Source organism: Narcine bancroftii, chromosome 13 (assembly GCF_036971445.1).
Source record: "Narcine bancroftii isolate sNarBan1 chromosome 13, sNarBan1.hap1, whole genome shotgun sequence".
Taxonomy (NCBI): Eukaryota; Metazoa; Chordata; class Chondrichthyes; order Torpediniformes; family Narcinidae; genus Narcine; species Narcine bancroftii.
Genome location: NC_091481.1, coordinates 62,496,492 through 62,522,883, shown reverse-complemented (window position 1 = coordinate 62,522,883; position 26,392 = coordinate 62,496,492). Strand labels below are relative to the sequence as shown.

Genomic DNA, 26,392 nt, shown 5'->3' with positions numbered 1-26,392 from the left:
GTGGCGTGACTGAGTGCCCGACGGTATAACTGGACAGGTAGGGCTGGGCTCATTAGCCTTGGTTGGCAGCCGACCTAAAGGAAGGTAAACTCTGATTTCAAACCCGGGCAGATGGGGCTTGTCAGGCCAACCATCTAGGAGAAGGACACTCCAACGTATCACCTACGACCCGAGGACCTGGCTACTACTGTCCCCGCGTGCTGAGCCATGGCAGATAAAGGGTGGGGCCAGTAGTGCACACGCTGCACTCCACCTAAAAATTCCATGGCGCAGGCTCGAAGGACCTGCCCATGTCTACCATCCTTCCTGGATTTTCGTCTGCGAAGCCAAGTCGTGAACAAGTGAATGATGAATGAATGAATCGTGGAATTGAATTTAGGAGCAGGGAGGTAATTTTGCAGCTCTATAGGATCCTGGTCAGACCCCACTTGGAGAACGGTGCTCAGTTCTGGTCACCTCACGACCAGAAGGATGTGAAAACCATAGAAAGGAGATTTACAAGGAAGTTGCCTGGTTTGGGGAGCCTGGCTTATGAACAGAGGGAAATGAGAGGTGACCTGATAAAGGTGTTTAAGATGATGACAGGTATTGATCATGGGGATTTTTCCTAGGGCTGAAATGGTTGCCACAAGAGGTGCTTGGGAGTAGGTACATGGAGCTTAGAAGAACAGAGGGCTATGGGAAAGCCTAGTCATTTTTAAGGTCAGGACATGCCCACCACAACTATGGGCCGAAGGGCCTGTATTGTGCTGTAGGTTTTCTATGTTCTATCTCCCTTCCCCCCCTCTCAGTCCCGATGAAAGTTTCCAGCCTAAAATGCTGACATCCTTCCACTCTTGTTGATACTGCTCAACTCACTCAGCCATATAACCACTTACAGCACAGAAACAGGCCAGTTCGGCCCTACTCGTTCGTGACGAACATCTTCTCCCACTTAGACCCGCTGTCCCGCATTCAGCCCATAACCCTCCATACCTCTCCCGTCCATATACCTATCCAACCTTTCCTTGAACATTAGCATCAACCTCAGGGCTGGGGAATTATCCTTCTAAATGAACACTGATTGGGTTCACCTTATTTTTATAATAAAAGCACACAGAATCTCAGGAGGAACTCAGCCGGTCTTGTAGTGTTCGTAGGAGGTAGGATGCCAATGTTCTGGGCCTGAGCCATTCTTCAAGGTATAAGCAAAAAAAACAGAAAGGGGTCATCCTAAAGACTGAAAAATGGGAGGGAAGAAGTCCAGACCAACAGGCCAACAAGATGTTAATTGGATATGAAAAGAGGAAAGGTGAGAATTGATTTTAGCTCTGTGAAAGGAAAGGAGGGGGTGGGGGGGCGAGACAAGATGGAGACACAGTGAGAGAGACAGAGAGAGAGAGAGAGAGAGAGAGAGACAGAGTGAGAGAGAGAGAGACAGACAGAAAGACCACTAGAGGAAAGGTGATAGGGGACAAAGATTGGGGGTGGGTGGGGTGGGGGGGGGGGTTTCGGAAACCAGAGAAGTTGACGTTAATGCCATCCGGTTGGAGGGAGCCAGACAGAAGATGAGGTGCTGTTCCTTCAATTTGTGGGTGGTCTCAGTCTGGCAGCCTAGTAGACATCCCAACAAGGGAATGGGGCAGGGAAGTGGCCATTGGGAAGATCCACGGTAGACAGAGCCGAGGTGCTCAACAAGGTAATCTCCCAGTCTGTCTGATGTACACGAGACCCCTGAAGTAGGGCACAGGTTTGAAACCTCAGTAATATATCGTTACCTCCTGTGGACACTGCGAGACCAGCTGAGTTCCTCCAGGATTTACTGTATGCTTTTACTACAATCACAGCATCTGTAGACTTACGTGTTTCACTCACCTTATCTTTTCTGTTCACAGACTTACCTCCAACCACTCTTCATTAACTTTATTTAGCAGATAGATAATGTCACCAGCTTTGAATGTTAACTCTAGGACACTTGTCCCCGTGAAATTGTACAGAACCTGAGGGAACAGAGGACACATCAGGGACTGGAGCATGGAATTAGAATCCTGTAAAACAAACTCGCTTGGAAGCCTCATGTTTTGTCCACCCGTAAATTGGGGGAGCAATGCTTGATTTTCCTGTCTGGACTTTCCCCAACCGGATGGTGCCAACGTTGACTTCTCTGGTCTCTGCTGGCCCACTCCCCGTTCTGCCCCGTCCCTCTCTCCTTTCCTCCAGCTCTCCACTCCTCCATTCACAGGGCCACCCCCCTCCTCCCCCCCCCATTTGCCGGTGAGCCCTCCCTCTCTTATCCACCTATTGCCTCCTGCCTGCAGGACCGTGCTCCTCCCCCGCCCCTCTCCGCCACCATTTTGTTTGGGCGCCTGCCTACATCTTGTTCATTCCTTGATGAAGGGCTCAAAACCGAAATGTTCATTATGTATCTTTGCTACATAACGGGCACTGTTTGAGTTTCTCCAGAATTGTTTTTACCTCATGGTGTCTGCAAACCTTTGTGCTTTAGAGCTAGCCAGAGTCACCCCTCAGTGCCTCTCTGATCTCCCCACAAACTTTCTCCTCTCCTGACTGTCTCCCCTCCTCCGCTCCCCACCACTCAATTGCCATCCTCGGAAAAGCCCTCCCTCTACAAATCCTCCGGCTCCCTTGTTGAGATGAGAGACGGGGGGGGGGGGGGATCTCAGGAGGTCAGGCAGCCTCCGTGGAGAGAAACATTTTGGATCAGGACCCTTCTGCCTCAAGAAAGGGTCCTGTGCTGAAATGCTGACTGTCCACTTCTCCCCACAGTCGCTGCCAGATCGCCTCCAGCATCTCATTGCTTGCTCAAGATTTCAACACCTTCAGTGCCTGCGTTTCCACCTTCCTTATTGAGAACTATCTCTTTGCCCAAGCGTTTGGACCCCTCATCCTGTAACTCTTTCCAATGTTCACTGGATTCAGTGTTCATGAGTGGCCTGATGTTGCTTTTCTACATTGAAGCCACATGAGCTGTAATTACAATTCTTTCATTTTTGAATGCCCAGACATCGAGATCGCTGTTCGTTGCTCTCGTGCAGAAATCCACAACCATCCATACCTAATCCACCAAACCGAGTGCCTGTTGGCCACAAATGGAATACTGTGAGCAGTTTTACTCAGCCCCCCAAAACAGGAAGGGTATTGAGACTTTGGAAAAGTGGACTGAAAAGGATTAGTGGGTATACATTATGAGGAGAGGATGGACAAACTTGCCTTGTTTTCTCTGTGTCAGGTTGTTGGGGAGGTGGGGGGTGGTATCTGACAGGCGTATAAAATTATGAGAGGCGTTGAGGGGAGAGACAGTCAGCATCATTCCCCAGAATATAAGCATCACATCTGTAGCTCATGCATTTATAGTGGGGGAAGCAGTTTAAGGACGATGTGGGGCAAACTTTTTGCACAGAAAGTGATGCCTGGATTGGGCTTCTGGGAATAGCGGGGGAAGCAAACAGATGTGCGGGGGAAAGGGTGCTGACTGGCTGCATTATGGTTTGGGTACAGGGACACCAATCCCCTGAGCATAAAGCCCTGGACAAAAATAGTGGACTCAGACAAGGACATCAGGAGTTAAAAACCCTCCCCATCACTGAGAACATCTATGGGGAACGCTACCGTTGCAGAGCAGCAGCGATCATCAAGGATCCACACCACTCAGCACACTCTCTGTTCTCGCTGCTGTCATCAGGAAAGAGATATCGATGACACAAGACTCGCACCCACCAGGTTCAGGAACAGCTGCTCCCCCTCCACCGTCGAGACTCCTCAATGACAAACTCAATCAGGGACTCATTTAAGAACTCTCACTTTTGCACTTTATTGATTTTTTTCCCTCGCTCTGTATTGCTCAGTCAGTTTGTTTACATTTCTTTATTTGTTTACATGTGTACATTAAGCCAGGTTCTTTTTTTGCTCTACCAATAAGTGGCAATTCTGCCTGGCCCCTTGGAAAAAGAATCTCAGGGTTGTGTGTGATGTCATGTATGTATTCCGACAATAAATCTAAAGCAGGTTCTATAGTAGCGTTTAAAAGCCTTCTAGATAAGCCCAAGAATATGAAGGGAACCAGTTGTGTGCAAGTGGCAGAAATTCAGTTTGATTGGGCACAGGGCCTTATCCTATACTGTTCCGTGTTCTATAAAACCATGCCAGCTGATGTGTTGTCAGTGGGGTGTATGACCAGTCTCATCAATTAGCTTATTGACCAAAGCGCGATCGACTGACCGAGTGTAGGAGTTGGAAATTACACAGAACTGCAGCACCTCCTCCCAGCAATAGTCGGCCAATTTCTGCAGGGAATAAAGTTGCAGCGTCGGTCGTACTAAATAAGTCACCAGTGAGCACAAAAATATCACCTTGTGCAATTTTTTTTTTCTCCTGTGACAAAAGTGCATGCACCCTGATTGCTTGTGCAACTGTAAACTTGGAATTGTTTCAAGATCAAAATAAAACTGTACTGACCTGTTTTACTATAATACCAAGTATGATTGCATTTGACAGAGTAATGGATTTAGCTAAGATTTTATTCTTTGAACTACTTTGTTCAGTCTGTGGTTCTTTTTGTACACACATTAAGTTCCTCGCTGTGGGCTGCAAAACGTGTGCGCGTAGCAAGGGCCTCCAGCTGAGAATCGAGCTGAATTGAATGGTGCCTCAGGGAAACGTGCACTGGCAAACTCGGGCGTGCCTGACTTTCCCAAGGACTGGGAAATCCATTAACCCAAGAAACCTGCTTGTCTGCTCCAAAGCCATATTCCAAACATTAAGAGCAAATCTGTTGAGTAAAAGATAATCTTCAATTTTACAGTGGGCGTCTCAGAAAGATGGATGTATTTTGTAGGGAACAGGCGCCAAACAGCTGCTTGATTTACAGGTTGAAATTCTTATTCTGTTTTAGCAACAGGTGTCTAGACATCAATTTCTGCTGAAGAACACAGCAAATGCAAAAGGACGACTGATCCAACAAGACTTCTACGTTTTCCAATGCACACAAAACACCATTGGGCCTTGCAGTTCATTGCATCTTATTCCCACTGAAAGAGTGCTATTGTCTGGAGCCCTGAGTCTAGTCACATGCAATATATTTTAACAATTAAAGAAGGAGTAACAATCATTCCCCATATGCTTGCAGCAAAGCAGAGCCAAGCTCCCTAATCTTATAATCACAGGGCACAGAATCAGACCCTTGGGCCCCCACCAAGTCCATGCTTGCCATCTATTCTTTATCCCATTCACCAGCATTTGGCCCACAGTGATCGTCCTTCTCTATATATTTCTGAACTGTGAGAGAGAGAGACTCTGGCCCAACAAACACCCCCCCCCCCCACACCCCCTCAAAGATTTACAAGGATGTTGCTTGAACAACTGAGTTGCAGAGAAAGATAGAGTAAATGTGAATAGGCTCTTCCCCTTGACTGTAGGAGAGATTGGAACGAAGGGTCGTAAGTTAACGGTGAGGGGCAGAACTTTAGATGTAACATGAGAGGGGGCTTCTTCACTCAACGAGTGGTGGCTGAGTGGAATGACCTTTCGGAAGAGATGGTTGCAGCAGGGTCAATCTTGTCATTTAAGAGGAGGTTAGATGAGTGCATGGATGTGAGGGGATTGGAGGGTTATGGACAGGGAGTGGGTAGGAGGAACTAGTGGAGTTCACTTAAATCAGTGTGGACTAGAAGAGACAATATGTCCTATTTCCGTACTGTAATTGTTATATGGTTATGTGGAAAGGTTAAACAGGTGAGGACTTTATTCCCTGGAACATAGGTATATAAAATTATGAGGGGTATAAATTCTTAAACGTTTAAGTTAAATTTAGACATACAGCACAGTAACAGGCCATTTCGGCCCACGAGTCCATGCCGCCCAATTTACACCCAATTAACCTACACTCCTAATACATTTTGAACAGTAGGAGGAAAATGGAGCCCTCGGGGAGAACCTATGCAGAAAACGGGGAGGACGTGCAAACTCCTTACACACCGTGCGAGATTCGAAACCCCAGTCCCGCTGGTTGCCGCTGTAACAGCGTTGCGCTAAACCATGCCACCCCAGTGTAAATACAAGCTGGCTTTTTCCATGAGGTGAGGGAAAAACCAGAGGACATGGGTTAAGGTTGAAAGGGGAACTGTTTAAAGGGAGAGTGAGGGAGAACTTCTACAAGCAGGAGAGTGTGGAACGAGTGCAGGCTCAATGTTGGACAGGCCCATGGATTGGAGGGTTATGGAGGGTAATGGACTGGGTGCAGGTCAGTGGGACTGGGCAAAAAAATACTAGAAGGGCCTGTTTCTGTACTGCAGTGTTTTACGGCTCTAAAGTGTCGTCCTTTCAGTACCTGTGACTATAAACAATAGCGACAGTCGTACCCTACCTCTGCCCGTGGGAGCTCTGCGTTCAGGTTTGCATCTTCCTTTGCAGTTTTGGAATTACTAAGATGCAAATGAAGAGCAATTAGTGTGTTTTTTCCCCCTTTTTACAGTAGAATGCAGGCCATTCAGCCCACAATGTTGTGCTGACCTATAATAGGTCAGAGTAATGCAATTCATTAAGCCAAAAATAGCAATAAAGAAACATCTGGCAAAGACATTAATTACAAGCGTTTGTTGCATGTGAATGGGTCTATTTATTTCATGTTTAAATTCAACACATTAATCCCCTATTTCTGATCAGGAGGGTTGTAAATTTGCCCAGCATGGGTAATAGTCTTCACTCCATTTAAGGGACAGTGCTTCTTAAAGCTGAGCACTGCATCACGGTCTGGTACGGGGACACCAGTGCAGGGCCCACAAAAGGTAGTGGACGCAGCCCAGGACAGCACAGGCAAACCCTCCCCACCATCATCTACAGGGAACACTGCTGTCGGAGAGCAGCAGCCATCATGAAGGATCCACCCTGCCCAGCGCGTGCTCTGTTCTCGCTGCTGTCGTCAGGAAAGAGGTATCGGTGCCACAAGACTCGCACCCACCAGGTTCAGGAACAGCTGCTCCCCCTCCACCATCAGACTCCTCAATGACAAACTCAATCAGGGACTCATTTAAGGTCTCTTACTTTGTGCACAATTGATTTTTTTTTTCTCTGTTTTGCACAGTTTGTTTACATTTCTTTATTTGTTTACATCTGTATGTTGTCAGGTTTTTATTTGCACTGCCAATAAGTGGTCATTCCACCTCGCCCACGGGGAGGGTTGTATGTGATGTCATGCATGTACTCTGACAATAAATCTGAATCTTAGACCATCTCTGACTGAAAGGCCTTGCAGAGGATAGTGAATTCAGCAGAAAGGACCATCGGGGAACCTCTTCCTAGAAAAATGACATTTACAACACTCGATGCAGGCAGAAAACAATAAGCATTGTGAAAGACTCCACATATCCTGCATGTGAACTGTTCTCCCTTCTGCCATCTGACAGGAGGTACCATAGCACTTGGGCCCTTATGTCCAGAGTGGGAAACAGCTTTCGACCCCAAGCCATCAGGTTCCTGAACTCCCAGTTCAGATGTGGATAGTGCACCATGGACTTCCAGTGTACGACATCTTAATACCTTAATATTTTAATGTGTTAACTACTTTCCTAACTTACATCTATATAAATATGCTCTGTGATGCTGAGAAAAGCTATCTCGTCCTACCGTGCGAGCATGGTATGAACGATAAATAAAGTTGAGTTGAATCAAGAAAGCAGCTACTTTCATCAGGACCCCCACCACCCAGGCGATGCCCCCTTCTCCCTGCTACCACCTGGAAGGAGGTAAAGGAACCTGAAGATGCACACCCAATGGTACAAAAGCAGCTTCTTCCCCTCTGCCCTCAGATTTCTAAAGGCTAAAACTCGACATTATTCATTTACTTTTTGAACCTTCTAACGGGCTCCGGTCAGAGTTGTCATTATTCCCCATTGACGATGGCGCTTCGAATCGCGTGGTTTCGTCTGCACCCGCTTTTGTTCTCGCCGCTGCTGGGTGTTTTTACAGTCACAGCTTTTGTCAAACGTTCCAGTGTTTTAGCTACAATATTGTGGTCATTAGTATTTGTGAACCAAGATGAATAACGTTTTGGAGAATGAAGTAGTAATTAAAAGGAGAAAAATTTAAAAAAAACGGTTTCCACTCAGTGACTATAATGTTGTAACTAATACTGTTGTAAATCAACGTAGAAGGCTTAACATTAAAATCGACAGAATTCTGATGTAGTTCTTAAATACTTGTTTGCTTGCTTTTATTCAGTTACTTGTAAATAACAAGTACTTCTGGTTAGATGCTAGTTGAACTTCATTGGTTTTGTATCTGAACTTGGCACAAGGACGATAAAGTTGAATCTAATCTATTGAAATGCTTTTCATTTCGAATGCTATTGTTTCCTTACTGAATTTTCACTTGAACCACATGAAACTATGTAAATACATTTAGGTTCTGCATAATTTCAAGGTGTAATTTAATTTTGCTCGTTGTTTATCTCACTACATTCAGTGATCTATGGGAATTATAAGTAACATTAGTACAAAAAAAATTACTAAGGATTCTGTACAGTCTGGTACGGGAGGAGATCCATGGGGGGCGTGGGGGGGGGAGACACACACCATGAGTTACTGCACTGGGTGACACCAACCCTAGTGGCACCAGTGAACTGAACTCGAGCAACTGCAGGGGCTGTGGGGGCTCTGGGGGTGAATCCATGGATAATCAGTGTCTCTGGGTTGGGGGGGGGGGGGAAACTCTCTTTTGCTTCCCTTTCTCTGACTGTAAGGGGCGCTGTGCAATGCTAATGTCAAATATTGTAGTGGACGTAATGCGGTCTTGTGTAATATTATGTTCCTGTTTTATTACATGCCAATAAATATGTGTAATCTGATTTGATGTAAAGGGCTACTTTTGGGATGAGATTTAACTTTTTTAAAAAAAGTTACAAATCATAACATACACTTTACTTCCACAGCTGCCCGTAACAACAAGTTCCACACACTCACGGCCCTCCGACCAAAGAATTTTTTTCCCGCATCTCTGTTTTAAACTGACGCCCTTTTTTAGCCTGAGCTCAGAGGGTCAGGCAGAAGCCGTGGAGGCAAAGGGGCGATGGACATCTTGGGTGAAGACTGCATCTGGCAGCCGTGGAGGCAAAGGGGCGATGGACATCTCCGGTGAAGACTGCATCTGGCAGCCGTGGAGGCAAAGGGGCGATGGACATCTCTGGTGAAGACTGCATCTGGCAGCCGTGGAGGCAAAGGGGCGATGGACATCTCGGGTGAAAACTGCATCTGGCAGCCGTGGAGGCAAAGGGGCGATGGACATCTCCGGTGAAGACTGCATCTGGCAGCCGTGGAGGCAAAGGGGCGATGGACATCTCAGGTGAAGACTGCATCTGGCAGCCGTGGAGGCAAAGGGGCGATGGACATCTCCGGTGAAGACTGCATCTGGCAGCCGTGGAGGCAAAGGGGCGATGGACATCTCGGGTGAAGACTGCATCTGGCAGCCGTGGAGGCAAAGGGGCGATGGACATCTCCGGTGAAGACTGTATCTGGCAGCCGTGGAGGCAAAGGGGCGATGGACATCTCCGGTGAAGACAGCATCTGGCAGCCGTGGAGGCAAAGGGGCGATGGACATCTCCGGTGAAGACTGCATCTGGCAGCCGTGGAGGCAAAGGGGCGATGGACATCTCCGGTGAAGATTGCATCTGGCAGGGAGTTAAAGAGGTTTAGAAATCAAAGGGAAGTTGCCTCTGGGCAGAGGCATTGGAAATCCAGAATTTCCAGTTTCTGCCGCAACTTACATTTTTCGAGTGTGTGGTCTCAGTCGCCGGAGAGATTTTGGCACCTGCTCACAGTCCTCTGTGGTTTGATAGAAGAATATCCGGAGATCTTCATCAAGGAGGATCCAGGCTGGGAGAGCAAGCAGCTTCTGGAAATTTCATTGAAATTAATCAGTTTCAAAACCAAAACAATCACCTTGCTTTTGTTTTCTCGCCCCGTTAGTACAGGCCGGGCAAGTCAGATCATCTTGCTATCAGCAATTTGGGCGGCAGGTTTGGCGTGATGCTGTTACCACGCCAGCGATCAGGACTGGACCGAGATTGGAGTTCTGCACTGTCTGTAAAGCGTTTGTACATTCTCCCCGTGTCTGCATGGGTTTCCTCCAGGGGCTCTATTTCCTCCCACCATTGGGGGGTTATATTGGGTGTATTGTCTACAGGCTTGTGGAATGAAAAGGCCTGTTCTGAAAAAACATAACTTAGAGATCAGATACTATTAATTCTCATGAAATTAAAACAAAAATATAAAATTAAAACATGAAATTGCCTTTTGTCTATCATAAGGCCGCAGAGATTCCATCATTAGTATTGCCTGGCGCCCCTTACAGTCAGAAAGAGAAGCAAGCGAGAGTCCCCTCCGAGTCAATGACTGTTCGTGGATTGGCCCCCAGCTCTTCCGCAGCCGCACAGACTCCAGTTCACGTCAATCTGAGCCCAGATCCAAACCTCTGACATGATGAGGACACCTTCAGTACCCAAGACCCTTCAGGCGTCCTTCTTGCCCTCAGCGCCCTCTTGAATCCTGGTCCTGATAACTAATACCTTAAAGAAGAGCTCTAGCCTGAAGCATCCATAATATATCTCTACCTCCTGTGGACACTGCGAGACCAGCTGAGTCCCTCCAGTGTTTCTGTGTTTTTACTACAATCGCGGCACCTGCAGGGTCCTGTGTTTCACCCCCTCCCCCACCCACCCCCCAGTCTCCTGCGGCCCGCAGCCTGGTTGGCGTGAGTCCTTTGACCTCAAGTCACTAGCAGCCCGCAGCCTGTGTAGGTTCCACACCCGCAATTCAACCACACTGCTCTGCCACCGTGGTCACTGCCCTTGGGGTCATCTCCTTGAGGAGGAAGGAGTATTCTCCCTGTTACTGGTGCCCTGCGACAGTTTGCAGCTCCCCCAGAAGATGCAAACCCCTCGTAGCCACTCCTAACGCAGGCGTCACCATCAAGCATTGTCTGCCCCATTAACCCACGCGTCCTGGTCTTAACCTACTGCAGTTTGCTCCTTTGTTCACTTGTTTTCGCTTTTGCAGATCTGATAAAGGGGCTCGGACCTGAACCATTAACCATTTCTCACTTCACAGACACTGCCTGACCATCTGAGTGTCTCGAGCACTTAATGTGTGCCTTGGGAGAATAAGAGTAGTTGGCATTTTGGGGCAGAATCTTAGATTGAGAGCGCAGAGGGGGAAGTGACCAGGGATAGTTGAGCAGGGGTGAACCAGGGAGGGTTAGACCCTCAAGGACCCTCACCATTTCAGTCCACTCCCTTTTCTCACTGCTACCATCAGGAAGGAGGTAGAGGAGCCTGAAGATGCACACCTGACAGCACCAAAACAGCTTCTCCCACCCCTACCCCCCACCTTCAGATTTCTGAACAAACAATGATACTACCTCACATTTCTGGCCCTATTTATTTACTTTTTAAATATTAGACAGTAAAACCCTTATCTGGAATTCAAGCAACTGGGAAAAATCGAGGGGAATAAATTTAAAAAATTTAAATATATAAGAATAAAATAATAGATTAAAAAATACGCTTTTAAAATTCTTAATGTTCTCTGAGGTAACACATCAATTGTTGGTGAAGATGGGAGCCAATATTCAGCCAGCAGAGGGCCTTGGTCGGGCTTTGCACATGCAGCTGTTTGAATAAAGTTGTGTGAAACAGCGATGGTGTCGCCCGGCATGAAGAGCTGGTTGATGCTGCTCGCTGTTGGGGCAACTCTCTTAAAGTGTCTCCTTATCCCTGCTTAGTAAGAGTCGCCCCGGTCAGAGGCTTTACCTGTAAACTTGGGTGGAGGGGGTGTTAATTATCTGTAATGTTATTGTTTGTGGAGGGGGAGGAACCTGCAGATGCAGCGACGGTTGAATGTGTTAAACAATGCGTCTGACAATAAAGTTAAATTTATTAAAGTTCATATATCAATGCAAGTGAAGTTTGTACAGTGTAAGTACAGTGCAGTATTTTTGTCTTTTAGATTGATTATTCTTAATGCAGGAGTATTAGTCAGGCATTGTTAGAGCAAGTCTCAAGCAGCCGGAAAATACACTTATCCCCATAGGTGCCGGATATTTACAGAAGGGTAAGTTATAGCAATTTTGCCCCAACAATGCACAATCCTGCTGCTGCAAACAACAATTTTTTGTGACACATCCTCATGACAATAAACCTGATTCTGATGGGCAGATGGGGGCAATTGATTAGTCAGACATAAGGAGAGAGAGTCAAGGAAATGGGCGAAAGGGGTGTCAGGTGAAGGAAGTCGAGTCATATAGGAAGGGGGTGGGATAGATGAAGGTGGGGGCTGACTACCAGTGCTGGAACCTGATAAGCTGACGATGGTATTATAATGGAGATTGTTAGGGAAGAGGTGAAAGGCAGATTGGACCAGATAGAAATGGAGGTGGGGTGGTGAATGGAGGTGGGGGGTGGTGAATGAAGGTGGGGGGGATGGTGAATGGTGGGGGGATAGTGAATGGAGGTAGGGGGATGGTGAATGGAAGAGGGGAGGATGGTGAATGGAGGTGGGGGGGATGGTGAATGGAGGTGGGGGGGATGGTGAATGGAGGTGGGGGGGATGGTGAATGGAGGTGGGGGTGGTGAATGGAGGTGGGGGGATGGTGAATGAAGGTGGGGGGATGGTGAATGGAGTTGGGGGGTGGCGAATGGAATTGGGGTATGGCAAATGGAGTTGATGGATGGCGAATGGAGGTGGGGATGGTGAATGGAGTTGAGGGGTGGCAAATGGAGGTGAGGGGGTGGTGAATGGAGGTGGTGGTGAAGAGAGATGGGGATGGTGAATGGAGGTGGGAGGATGGTGAATGGAGGTAGGGGGATGGTGAATGGAGGTAGGGAGATGGTGAATGGAGATGGGGAGATGGTGAATGGAAGTGAGGAGATGGTGAATGGAGGGGGGGAGATGGTGAATGGAGGTGAGGGATGGTGAATGGAGATGGGGAGATGGTGAATGGAAGTGAGGAGATGGTGAATGGAGGGGGGGAGATGGTGAATGGAGGTGAGGGATGGTGAATGGAGATGGGGAGATGGTGAATGGAAGTGAGGAGATGGTGAATGGAGGGGGGGAGATGGTGAATGGAGGTGGGGGATGGTGAATGGAGGTAGGGAGATGGTGAATGGAGGTGGGGGATGGTGAATGGAGATGGGGAGATGATGAATGGAAGTAGGGAGATGGTGCATGGAGATGGGGGGGTCGATGAATGGAGGTGAGGGAGATGGTGAATGGAGGGGGGAGATGGTGAATGGAGGAGGGGAAGATGGTGAATGGAGGTGGGGGGATGGTGAATGGAGGGGGGAGATGGTGAATGGAGGTGGGGAGATGGTGAATGGAGGTGGGGGGATGGTGAATGGAAGTGGGGGGAAATGGTGAATGGAGGGTGGGGGAGATGGTGAATGGAGGGGGGGAGAGGGTGAATGGAGGGGGAGATGGTGAATGGAGGGGGGAGATGGTGAATGGAGGGGGGGAGATGGTGAATGGAGGGGGGGAAGATGGTGAATGGAGGTGGGGGGATGGTGAATGGAGGTGGGGGGAGATGGTGAATGGAGGGTGGGGGAGATGGTGAATGGAGGGGGGGAGATGGTGAATGGAGGGGGGAGATGGTGAATGGAGGGGGGGAAGATGGTGAATGGAGGTGGGGGGATGGTGAATGGAGGGGGAAGATGGTGAATGGAGTTGGGGGGTGGCGAATGGAATTGGGGGATGGTGAATGGAGTTGGGGGATGGCGAATGGAGGTGGGGATGGTGAATGGAGTTGAGGGGTGGCGAATGGAGGTGAGGGGGTGGTGAATGCAGGTGGTGGTGAAGAGAGAAGGGGGATGGTGAATGGAGGTGGGGGATGGTGAATGGAGGTAGAGGGATGGTGAATGGAGGTGAGGAATGGTGAATGGAGATGGGGAGATGGTGAATGGAAGTGGGGAGATGGTGAATGGAGGGGGGAGATGGTGAATGGAGATGGGGGATGGTGAATGGAGGTAGGGAGATGGTGAATGGAGGTGGGGGATGGTGAATGGAGATGGGGAGATGATGAATGGAAGTGGGAAGATGGTGCATGGAGATGGAGGGACGATGAATGAGGTGAGGGAGATGGTGAATGGAGGGGGGAGATGGTGAATGGAAGGGGGAAGATGGTGAATGGAGGTGGTTGGATGGTGAATGGAGGGGGGGAGATGGTGAATGGAGGTGGGGAGATGGTGAATGGAGGTGGGGGGATGGTGAATGGAGGTGGGTGGAGATGGTGAATGGAGGGTGGGGGAGATGGTGAAAGGAGGGGGGGAGAGGGTGAATGGAGGGGGGAGATGGTGAATGGAGGGGGGAGATGGTGAATGGAGGGGGGAGATGGTGAATGGAAGAGGGGAAGATGGTGAATGGAGGTGGGGGATGGTGAATGGAGGTGGGGGAGATGGTGAATGGAGGGGGGAGATGGTGAATGGAGAGGGGGAAGATGGTGAATGGAGGTGGGGGGATGGTGAATGGAGGGGGGAGATGGTTGAATGGAGGGGGGAGATGGTGAATGGAGGTGGGGGGATGGTGAATGGAGTTGAGGGGTGGCGAATGGAGGTGAGGTGGTGGTGAATGGAGGTGGTGGTGAAGAGAGATGGGGGATGGTGAATGGAGGTGGGAGGATGGTGAATGGAGGTAGGGGGATGGTGAATGGAGGTGAGGGAGATAGTGAATGGAGGTGAGGGATGGTGAATGGAGATGGGGAGATGGTGAATGGAAGTGGGGAGATGGTGAATGGAGGGGAGAGATGGTGAATGGAGGTGGGGGATGGTGAATGGAGGTAGGGAGATGGTGAATGGAGGTGGGGGATGGTGAATGGAGATGGGGAGATGATGAATGGAAGTGGGGAGATGGTGCATGGAGATGGGGGGACGATGAATGGAGGTGAGGGAGATGGTGAATGCAGGGGTGAGATGGTGAATGGAGGGGGGGAAGATGGTGAATGGAGGTGGGGGGATGGTGAATGTAGGGGGTGAGATGGTGAATGGAGGTGGGGAGATGGTGAATGGAGGTGGGGGGATGGTGAATGGAGGTGGGGGGAGATGGTGAATGGAGGGGGGGAGATGGTAAATGGAGGGGGGAGATGGTGAATGGAGGGGGGAAGATGGTGAATGGAGGTGTGGGGATGGTGAATGGAGGTGGGGGAGATGGTGAATGGAGGGTGGGGGAGATGATGAATGGAGGGGGGAGATGGTGAATGGAGGGGGGCAGATGGTGAATGGAGGGGGGAAGGGTGAATGGAGGTGGGAAGGGTGAATGGAGGTGGGGGGTGGCGAATGGAATTGGGGGATGGTGAATGGAGGGGGGATATGGTGAATGGAATTGGGGGATGGTGAATGGAGGGGGGGATATGGTGAATAGAGGGGGGAGATGGTGAATGGAGGGGGGGATGGTGAATGGAGGGGGGGGAGATGGTGAATGGAGCGGGGGGAGATGGTGAATGGAGGTGGGGAGGATGGTGAATGGAGGGTGGGGGAGATGGTGAATGGAGGTGGGGGAGATGGTGAATGCTAATAACAACATATAGGTGGAAGAGGATTGAACCAGAGGACTAGGGTGGGGGGCTGGGTGGGAAAAGCGGCAAAAGAAATAACAGAACCAAACTGTACAGCACAGAACCTGGCCCTTTGGCCCTTCTAGTCTTTTCTGCCTCATCCCACTGACCTGCACCTGGACCATATCCCTCCATATCCCTTATAATTTTGAATGTTTATTTCTATTTTTTTCTAGTAGGGGTGGGGATTTTAGTAGAGACTTTGTTCTTGCAACCTTAACTCTAGCATATTTTTTTTAAACGACTGCAGTTTTAGGTATTTTCGGTGCTTTGGGAGGTTGTGTGACTGAGGAACCTAGCCCTCCCATGATACTTTAATCGCCCTTCATTTTTGGAATGTTAACGGTCATGGCTCGACCTGCAAATCTCAATGGATCTCATTTGTTTTTCTTTGAAGACAACAGAGACAACAGCAATTAACAACACGCACCAACTTTGGATTTCTAGTCAGGTCAGCATTGTTGTCAGGCAGAGCCTATGAAAGATCTGAGGCTGCCGCCGGGACACAAAAGAATTAGCATCAACGGAAACCTTCTTTAAAGCTTGAAGACAGGGGGTGGCCATGGGCCAACTAAGGCCTGTTGCCCATTTTTACGTGGCCCATTTAGAATTGCACTGTATGTACATTGCACTTCTTAGTTTCAACACTAGATGTTGCTGCCATTTTGAACAACTACCAGACCAGTTTTCTTTCCACTCACATTCCCTATACTACAGGTGCTCTGTGATTAGTAAGGGATTGCTTAAGGTGGGCTGTGAGCAAAAAGGAAAAGTTTGAAGACCACTGTTTTAATCGTCCCTCATTGACTCGTTATGTGTACCATTTCATAACTCCAAAGGAAATGGGCCAATTACCATTTTTTTCAAGCAAAATATTTCAGCAACAATTGGGTCTAGACTAGTGGTTCTTGACCTATTTTTCACCCACTCACATCCCACCTTTTGTGAAAAATTGTAGCGTTGCCGCTGGTGCTGACCCACCAGGAGCGGAGATACCACGCACCCGTGGGCCCAACTGCCCAGTCAACTACCATCAGCTTTGCACAGGTGGTTTCATTTGAAATCCCGCGACCGCGGGGTCTGCGCCCAAGATTGCGGCACCTGCGATTGGCAGCGGCCACAAAGGATTGCAGACTCCAGCGGAGTGGAGGACTGGCGCAGGGCACCAGAAAATGGGGATCCCCCTGCCCGAGAAGGAGAAGCAGAAGAGATGACCCATGGGTTGGTGACCACGGTGGTGGGCTGCTGGACGCAAGGAACCCACGGAGGCTATAGGCTGCTGTCGGGGGACTCGCGCCGGGCTACAGACAGCTGGAGACTGGCCAGAGGGGCACCAGGTATCGGAACCGGGATGCGAGCGGGTGCCGAAGGCGCTGAAGGGTATTGGAGATTTGGGCCTGGAGCTCAGGTCGCCAATAATTTGGACTGGACTCTGGGTGGCTGCGGAAGCGCTGGAGGTGAATCTACAGACTCTCAGTGACTTGGGGGGGGGGGGTGGGGTTCTCTCTTTTGCTTCTCTTTCTCCGACTGTAAGGCAATTTCTAATGATGGCAAATCTGCCTTACAGCAGGCAAAAGCAATTTCATGTCATATGAAAGGGGTGGCCAAACCACGGCTTGCAAGCCACATGCAGCTCTTTGACCTTTAATATGCGGCTCGCGGAAAATTCGAATATTCTATAAGTTTCGACCCTCCCCCTCGCCCGCCGACTCGCGCTGCCAGTCTCTCACCCTCCTGACTCGCATCTTTAATAGCCTGATATTTGTAGCATTGTATTTTAGTCATAAAAATATAATTATAATAAGACTAATTTTGTAAGGTGGAAATCTGATTAAAATGCCTCTAATTTTTTGGTTTACTTTTTTTTACATATTTGTGTCTTTGTAATTACTGAAAATAATACAAATTAACTGTTTAAAAACTGCATGCATGAATAAATATTATTGCATTTAAGATGCATTTCTTAAAATTTATATAAATATTTTTGTAGCAAAATGTGTATGTAACAATAAAAAAGTATGTGTGAATTTTGTTCATGTCCTGCAGCTCTCGAGCATCTGAGCTTTATCATTTGTGGCTCTTACATTAAGCAAGTTTGGCCACCCCTGTTGTATGATGCTGCTTTAGTACAATGACAGTCTTAAGCAACCCTTGACTAATCACAGAGCACCTACAGCATAGGGATTACTTAAGGTGGTGCGTGAGTGGAAAGAAAAAGGCTGAAAACCACTGTAACTAGAGCAACTGCTGCAATGTTGCTTAGCGATTAAAAATTTTACCTCGGTTAAAAGAAAACATTTGTCTCAGTCGATTAAACATGAAAGAACCAAAAATAATGGAAATAGCAATGCTGTAAACGGTTATATGGTTATATGGGTGCTGAAAATTTAAAGCATGGTGGGAACACAAGTACTTTTCCACAGAAGTCAAGGGGGAAGCGCGTTTGCTTGATTTGCAAGGAAACTTTAATGGCCCATCTCTTTATAGCTGCCATCACCATCATTAAGGTGGACAGTTGGGCCACGAACTGTACTCACTGAGAGCTGTGGAGGAATGATGGAGGCAGACCGACCTCTTTCTTGATCTTTTCTCCGGTTCTTATTTTGCACCCAGATTTTTATTTTGTACTGCTTTTTGAATGAGAATTTCATTGTATTCATTTAAACTAAATTTAAGAGCAGCAGATACCAAAATGCCCACTGTAATATGTGAGCACATCAGTAAACTACTGTAGTGCCAACAGTTAAACTTCAATATAGTTATTGATAGAAAAATAGGGGGTTTCTGGTCTAAACACACCATTTTTCTTGCAGAGTAACTGGTTGAAAACTGCCAGGCTTAAAATCATTTGGACTGTGATGCATTTTTCCGAGCATGGCCCACGACCATAAAAGTTTGCCCACCCCTGCTTTAAGATAGGAATCAACCGGGTTTCATCCTTTAACCTCACGAGTCAAAATTAGTATCACATCTCACTCTTTTCCTTCTGTGTCCTGAAATATTGACCTATTTCCCTTTGGGAAGTTCTCACTGCATCACCTTCCATCGCCCTCTTCTGGGATCACATTCCAGGTATGACTGCCTCATGATAATTGTTTTTTTTCTGCTAAAGATCTTAAATCTGAGTGAAAACGCAAGAAGTGCAGGTGCTGGAGTCTTGAGCGTGCAAAAAGGCGCCGGAAGAACTCAGCATCCATGGGTAGAAAAGGTCAGTCAAGACTTTGGGTCGAGTCCTTTCCTCGAGACCTGAGACCTCTTCTATTAAAATATGATTGCCTTGTTCAGCTCTGGGGTGATATGACAACTAGCCTACAGCAGGGGGGCGATCTCTGTACATGCAGGAAGACCACCTAGGGGCTGACTCCACCTGGCCGGCTGTCGATCAGCCAACCTGAATATAAGCCTGAGCTGGCCCTTCCTGAGCCAGTCATTCTGGAGCCACCACAGCTGAAACTGGTTGTGTACAGATTTTTTGCAGAATAAAGCCTGGAGTACAGTCTTTTGTGTTTTGTGTCTGCTTGCTGCTATCCTGATCATTCTAACTTATTTTCTCTTAAAACACATCCCGGTTTTGAATGTCAAATCCATGAAATAACAGCAGCAGAAAAGTTGGAACCTCTGGAGAAAGGAAAGAAGAGAAACAAAGGCAGGATGGAATGAGACGTGGTGGGGGTGGGGGGGGGGGGGGGTGCAGGGGAAAGAAAAGAGTACACTGTTTCGGAGAATTCCCACCTTCAGGTACAAGTTGAGTTCAGGAATCCTTTTCTCTGCAATCCCTTGCTTGTTGCCAAGGTAAACTTTCCCTAATTTGGAACAAAGAGATCTTGTTACAAGGGGAACAAACCATGGGCTTGGAATGAGGGGGGGGGGGTTGTCACGAGAGGAGAGAACCTTGACCTTCGTGCCGCGACTAGGGCTAGAGGCATTCCAAAGCCCAGTAATGCAGCAGAGAATGTAAATCAGGTCAGAGGTACGTGTGAGCGAAGGACACTGCAACAAGAAGGCAGCCAACACCATAAAGGACCCCCAGTACCCTGGTCACATTCTCTTCTCATGGCAACCTTCAGACAGAAGGTACTGAAGCCTGAAGACCAGCACCTCAAGTACTGTTTCTTTCTGATGGTAATCAAGATCCTAAACTGTGAAAGTCAACCCGCGCTGTAATAAAACAAACACCAGAACCAATGAAGCATACAACAGTTTCTTTATTCAGCCTTGATAATGCTAGTGGGAGTGAGGGGCACAAAGGAAGAGTTCAGTAACTCATTCTCGACACTGAGCCCCACTCAAGCCATCGTACTTTTCTACACCTTTGGGCAGGGGTCTCTGTGAGACCCTGCAAGTTTCACACCACTGGAAATTCTTGTTTTTACACAAAATATTCCCTTGTGGTGTCTGCAAACGGCTGGGAAATGTTATGGGGTCCTTATTCTTGGTTTATTTACTTTTACAACATTCTTTGTGGTGTTTAGTTACTATCTCAATGCAACACACAGAAGGTCATCTTAGAAGATAATTACATTCCCACCATGTTACAAAGCAACTATTTTCTCACCTAATTTATCAACCCCTTGTTAAGCATATCCGTTAAACTTAATTTTTTCACAGAATCTCCCCTTGTTACACTAATGGTATGCTCCAAAAGTATTCGAATTGACAAATCTACAAAGATATTTGGATAGATAGGTGGTTAGGAAAGGTTTAGAACAGAGGTTCTCAACCTTATTCTTTTCACTCACATCCCACTTTAAGTAATCCCTGTGCCATTGGTGCTCTGTGATTAGTAAAGGATTGCTTAAGGTGGGATGTGAAGGTTGAGAATCACTGCTCAAGACCCAATTATTACTGAAATATTTTGCTTGAGAAAAATGGTCATTGGCCCATTTCCTTTGGAGTTCTGAAACTGTGCACATAACGAGTCAATTAGCAGATTAAACAGTGGTTTTCAAACTTTTTCTTTCCACTCACATCCCACCTTAAGCAATCCCTAGCACTGATGGCCTAGGGAATACTTAAAATGGTACGTGACTGGAAAGAAAAAGGTTGAGAACCACTGGCTTAGAAAATTATGGACCAAATTTAGGGAAATGGGACTAGCCAAGAACACCAACTCGGTCAGCATGATGTGTTGGGCCGAAGGGCCTCATTCTGTGTTCAACGACGTTATGACTCTAGAACACTCCCTCTATACACCATATGTACAATTAGTCACTATCTGATACAACGTTGGCCTATTTTTGCCTCTATTGTTACAGTCATTTATTGCACGTGAAAGATACTTCTGAGGCTGGCGGGGTGGTCAGTGAGGATCAGAGGGATTCTGCCCTTGTTGTGGATGGGGGCAGAGGGGCCAGGATAATGTAGGATACACAAACCATAGCACATGGTTCTAACTCCAGGAAAGATAGAAATAAGATTGAAAGAGTGCAGAGAAGATTTACTAGGATGTTACAGGGTAACGGCAAGGTCCAACTGCACGAAAACCAACAAGGTCGGGTCAGATACAACAATGAGCTCTCTGAACACTTTTCCATTAACAATGGTGTGAAGCAAGGCTGTGTTCTCGCACCAACCCTCTTTTCAATCTTCTTCAGCATGATGCTGAACCAAGCCATGAAAGACCTCAACAATGAAGACGCTGTTTACATCCGGTACCGCATGGATGGGAGTCTCTTCAATCTGAGGTGCCTGCAAGCTCACACCAAGACACAAGAGAAACTTGTCCGTGAACTACTCTTTACAGATGATGCCGCTTTAGTTGCCCATTCAGAGCCAGCTCTTCAGCGCTTGACGTCCTGTTTTGCAGAAACTGCCAAAATGTTTGGCCTGGAAGTCAGCCTGAAGAAAACGGAGGTCCTCCATCAGCCAGCTCCCCACCTTGACTACCACCCCCCCCCACATCTCCATCGGGCACACAAAACTCAAAACGGTCAACCAATTTACCTATCTCGGCTGCACCATTTCATCAGATGCAAGGATCGACAACGAGATAGACAACAGACTCGCCAAGGCAAATAGCGCCTTTGGAAGACTACACAAAAGAGTCTGGAAAAACAACCAACTGAAAAACCTCACAAAGATAAGCATATACAGAGCCGTTGTCATACCCACACTCCTGTTTGGCTCCGAATCATGAGTCCTCTACCGGCATCACCTATGGCTCCTAGAACGCTTCCACCAGCGTTGTCTCCACTCCATCCTCAACATTCATTGGAGCGCCTTCATCCCTAACATCGAAGTACTCGAGATGGCAGAGGCCGACAGCATCGAGTCCACGGCTGCTGAAGATCCAGCTGCGCTGGGTTGGTCACGTCTCCAGAATGGAGGACCATCGCCTTCCCAAGATTGTGTTATATAGCGAGCTCTCCACTGGCCACCGTGACAGAGGTGCACCAAAGAAGAGGTACAAGGACTGCCTAAAGAAATCTCTTGGTGCCTGCCACATTGACCACCGCCAGTGGGCTGATATCGCCTCAAACCGTACATCTTGGCACCTCACAGTTCGGCGGGCAGCAACCTCCTTTGAAGAAGACCGCAGAGCCCACCTCACTGACAAAAGACAAAGGAGGAAAAACCCAACACCCAACCCCAACCAACCAATTTTCCCCTGCAACCGCTGCAACCGTGTCTGCCTGTCCCGCATCGGACTTGTCAGCCACAAACGAGCCTGCAGCTGACGTGGACATTTACCCCCTCCATAAATCTTCGTCCGCGAAGCCAAGCCAAAGAAACAGGTTAGAACTTTATTCTCTGGAGCATGGAAGAATGTAGGGAGATTTGACAGAGGTGTTTAAATTATGAGCGTAAATGTAGGTAGGCTGAGATACAAAACCAGAGGATATGGGTTAAAGGTGAAAGGGGAAAGGATTAGAGGAAGCACAAGGAGGAACTTCTTCACACAGTGAGTGGTGGAGGTGTGGAATGAGCTGCCAGATGCAATGGTGAATGCAAGCTCAATTTTCACGTTTAAGAAACATTTGGGCAGGTACATGGATGGGAGGGGTACAGAGGGCTATGGACTGGGTGCAGGTCTGTGGGAATAGGCAGATTAATAGCTTGGCACAGACTAGAAGGGCCGAAGGGGCCCGTTTTCTGGGCTGTAATGTTCTATGATTCTTTGGTTCTGTGAAACATCAACTGGTTTCCTGTCAATTGCCACTCATCAAGCCTTGTGAGGCCCAGCTGTTTGAATTCCCAGCAGCTTTTCAAGTAGGTAGGTCAGTAACCTAACCCAGCTCAGTGACACCCACTGACTTTTCAGCAGGGAGGAGGGTTGGACGAGGGGAGCCAACCGCGTCAACAGATGAGGAAGATCTGCAGCTTCCTCCACAGTCTCATGACCGAACAAGTTGGACTGCAGCCCCACGCATATCTGTCAGTAAGTTTGAGCTGCTGTGTGCCATTAACCATTTCTGCAATCTATAAGTAGGCACTTGGCGTCCTTGAACTTGAGCAGGCCTTCATCTTAATGGGTTCAACACAGTGCTGGCCCATGATCCAAACAAGTCAACGGAAATGTTTACGGAGCATCTTCCAGCACACATCTGATCCTCACAGTGGAGTCGTAAGGGGACAGAATCTATTCTATCTTCACAGGAGCCTGAGGGGCAGTACGGTTGGCGTAACGGTTAGCGCCTGCAATCGGGACCGGAGTTTGAATCCCGTGCTGTCTGGATGTTCTGCGTGGATATCCTCCAGGTGTTTCGGCTCCCTCCCACCAATATAAAAGCATACAGGAGGCTGTGGGTCAATTGGGCAGCACAAGCTTGTGGGCCAGAAGGGCCTGTTTACTGTGCAAATTAAAATTTGGCATGTTGCACTGTGGTCACATCACAGCCTGGCTTGGAAATTCCTCTGCCCCGGAACGCAGAAGGTTCCAGAAGGGAGTGAGCACAGTCAGGTCCACCATGGGCTCCGACCTCCCATCCATTGAATGCATCCATGCGAGGCGATGCCTCAGGAAGGCAGCCAGCTTCATAAAGGACCCCCATCACCCTGGACATGACCTCTTCTCACTGCTCCCTTCGGGCAGAAGCTCCTCCAGGTTCAAGAACAGTGGCTGTCACTTTTTTTAAAGATTGGAATAACTGAATACTTATTCTCTCTTTTTCATTCAATTTTTAAAAAAATTAAATTTAAATGTAGTCAGTAACCGGCCCTTTCAGCCCATGGCACTCAAATACCCCAATATGACCTACAACCCCAGTGGGAGAAAACCGGAGAAAACCCACACAGACATGGGAAGAACGTACAAACTCCTTACAGACAGCGCAGACTCGAACCTGGGTCACTGGTACTGCAACAGCATTGCGCTAACTTCTACGCCAACCATGTGTATCTTGTACAATGTGTATGACAATAAAGTGATTCACAAAAAATGCCAGCGTGCTCCGTCTGTCATCTACGGCCTGATTCTGCTTCTCTCTCCCTGCTTACCTCTCAACCTGCTGCGTGAATTTTCCATTGTGCTTTCCAGCCTTGGGGGGGGGGGGCATCAGCTGGGAGGAAATATCTCCATGATCACCCTGATCCTCAAGCCCTGTGCCGCAGGTGGGGAGACCTGGCAATCTGTTCCAAGTTCAGGCTGTTTAACTCTCCTGCTGTCGCCCCCTTCCGTGGGTGTCGGGGTGGGGGTGGGGGGGGTTAGCGTAGCAGTTAGTCCAACACTACTACAACACCAGCGACCCAGGCTTGAATCAGCCACAGTCTGCAAAAGGTTTGTTCATCTGCCTATGACCTGCGTGGGTTTTCTCCCACCCTCCAGGGTTGGAAGGTTTATACAGGCAATCCCCGGGGTTTCCAAACAACTCGTACTTATGAACGGGCTGTACCCCAATTCACACGCTAAATAAGAACTGCTTACATACAAATTTGGCTGATGGACAGGCCCAGGTAACAGAACTCGTTCGTAACCTGGGGACTGCCTGGATCCAAGCGTGCTGGGGAAATTCCACGGCTCTCGTGTCGTCACCGTGGAGTTTCCCCAGCACGTTTGTACATTAACTACAATCACAGTATCTGTACTCTTTCTCAATTCACTCTCTCGCCGGGAGGTTAATTGGAGCGGCAGGGGTTTTGAGGGGTGGAATAGGCTTCTACCATGCGGTAGAGGTAAAAATAAATAAATTACAAGCATGCAGTAGAGAAGAGGATGGGTGCGTCTCCGGAACTGAACCGGACCATCGGTGTTTGTTCTTACCTGGGAGCTCGGGCAGAATGCAGGTGTTGAAGTTCCTGTTGTTCTCGGGATCTAACTTCTCCTTCAGTCTACACTGGAGTCTGTGAAACTGGCGGTAACGCCGGAATATGAGGTACCTCCTGCCACCTTTCAACTTCACTTGAATGACAAACAGCTGCAAGAGACCCAGACACAACTTCAGAGCGGAGAGAAAATCAAGAATAAAAGACAACTACCCTGAGTAATTTTTGTTTTAAAAAAACCCTCCACTCATCCACTCCAACCCAGTTCCCTTCAGTCATTCTTAAAACCTCTTTGGATCCATCCCACTCGGCTCCCATCTCTCCACTGGATTCTTCCACGCTCGCCTCTCTTCCCCCCTCCCACCACCATTGGTACCATCTGCTCTCTCAATATACCACCTCGCAAGAGAAATGGAGGATTGTAGGCGAGGTGGGGAAGGTTAATTTGTAGAGCAGATTTTTAATAGGTCGGAACAACATCGTGGGCCACAGGGCCTACACTTTTGCTTAATCTTCTATGCTATCGGAGTGAAACACGAAGGTCTGCGGGAGCTGTGATAGTAAACACACCAAAATGCTGGAGGAACTCAGCTGGTCTTTCAGAGCCCATAGGGGACAATTCCTTCTTCAAGGAAAAGCAAAAACCCCTGATGAGGTCCACCTTTGAGAATATCCGTGTCTCTTGCAGGTTAGCGGTGAAGTCTTGGATATGGGGTACGGGATATTTGTCCAGCATGGTGGCCTCTTTGAGGCGGCAGTAGTCTCTGCACAGCCTCCAAACACCCGCTGCCTTGGGGACCATGTGGAGAGGGGAGGCCCAAGGACTATTGGAGCGCCGCACAAAGTCAAGTTCCTCCATCTTTATGAACTTGTCCCTGGCTAGGTTGAGTTTCTCAGGGGGGAGATGCCACACCCTGGTGTGGAGGGGAGGGCCCTCTGTGCCTCACCCCATGTTTTGGTTCTGCCAAATGGTGATGGATGGGAATTCTGCTAGGATACGAGTGAATTCATTGTTGGCAGTACTCACTGAGTGTAGATGGAGGCTGGTGAGTTCAATGCCCTTGAGCGAGAGTGACTGAAATGTCCGGGCATGCACCAGCTAGTCCCCCTTGATATCCACTAAGAGTGAGTTGGCCCGCAGGAAATCTGCACTCAGTAATGGTTGTTGCACAGCCACCACCGTAAACTTCCGAGTGAATTGTCTGTCCCCAAAGCGTAGGGGAATGGTGCGGGTGCCGAATGTTCGGATGTTGGAGCTGCTTGCTACTTGGACTCCAGGCCCACTTTGCTGCAGCGGGCCTCCAGGCTGGTCAGGGGATCGACGCAGTGGTCCCCAGTGTCCACCAAGAATTGTCGGCCTGACAGGGGGTCTTGAATGTGTAGCAGGCCATGCAGTTGGCCGGTCATTGCAGCCATTAACGACAGCCAGCCTGTGCGCTCCCCTGGAATGCACAGGGGGAGCAGCATCGACAGGCCTTGGAATCCCACTCTGGGTGATAGAAACAGTACTGCTCACTGGTGGGTCTGGCATTTGGCTGGTTGGTCGGTCGGTGGTCTCCCTGGTCGGGTGCCGATGATGTGATGGCATCACCTGCTCGAGCAA

At 48.4% G+C, this 26,392-nt stretch overlaps 1 protein-coding gene across 6 annotated transcripts in view; it reads right to left on the bottom strand.

Annotated features, from left to right (window-relative positions):
- Positions 1–26,392, bottom strand: part of ncf4 (neutrophil cytosolic factor 4) — a 46,656-nt gene that overhangs the window by 8,633 nt on the left and 11,631 nt on the right. For 5 of the 6 annotated variants that reach the window (XM_069909500.1, XM_069909503.1, XM_069909501.1 and 2 more), the window contains 4 exons: positions 24,788–24,941; positions 19,321–19,391; positions 9,755–9,882; positions 8,155–9,658 (listed from right to left, as the gene is read on the bottom strand). In XM_069909500.1, the coding sequence (XP_069765601.1) occupies positions 9,031–9,658; positions 9,755–9,882; positions 19,321–19,391; positions 24,788–24,941 (981 nt within the window). In that variant the 3' untranslated portion in view covers positions 8,155–9,030. Of the gene's footprint in view, positions 1–1,880; positions 1,980–6,361; positions 6,420–8,154; positions 9,659–9,754; positions 9,883–19,320; positions 19,392–24,787; positions 24,942–26,392 lie in introns of those variants that run through there. The other variant, XM_069909505.1, reaches the window with a different exon arrangement.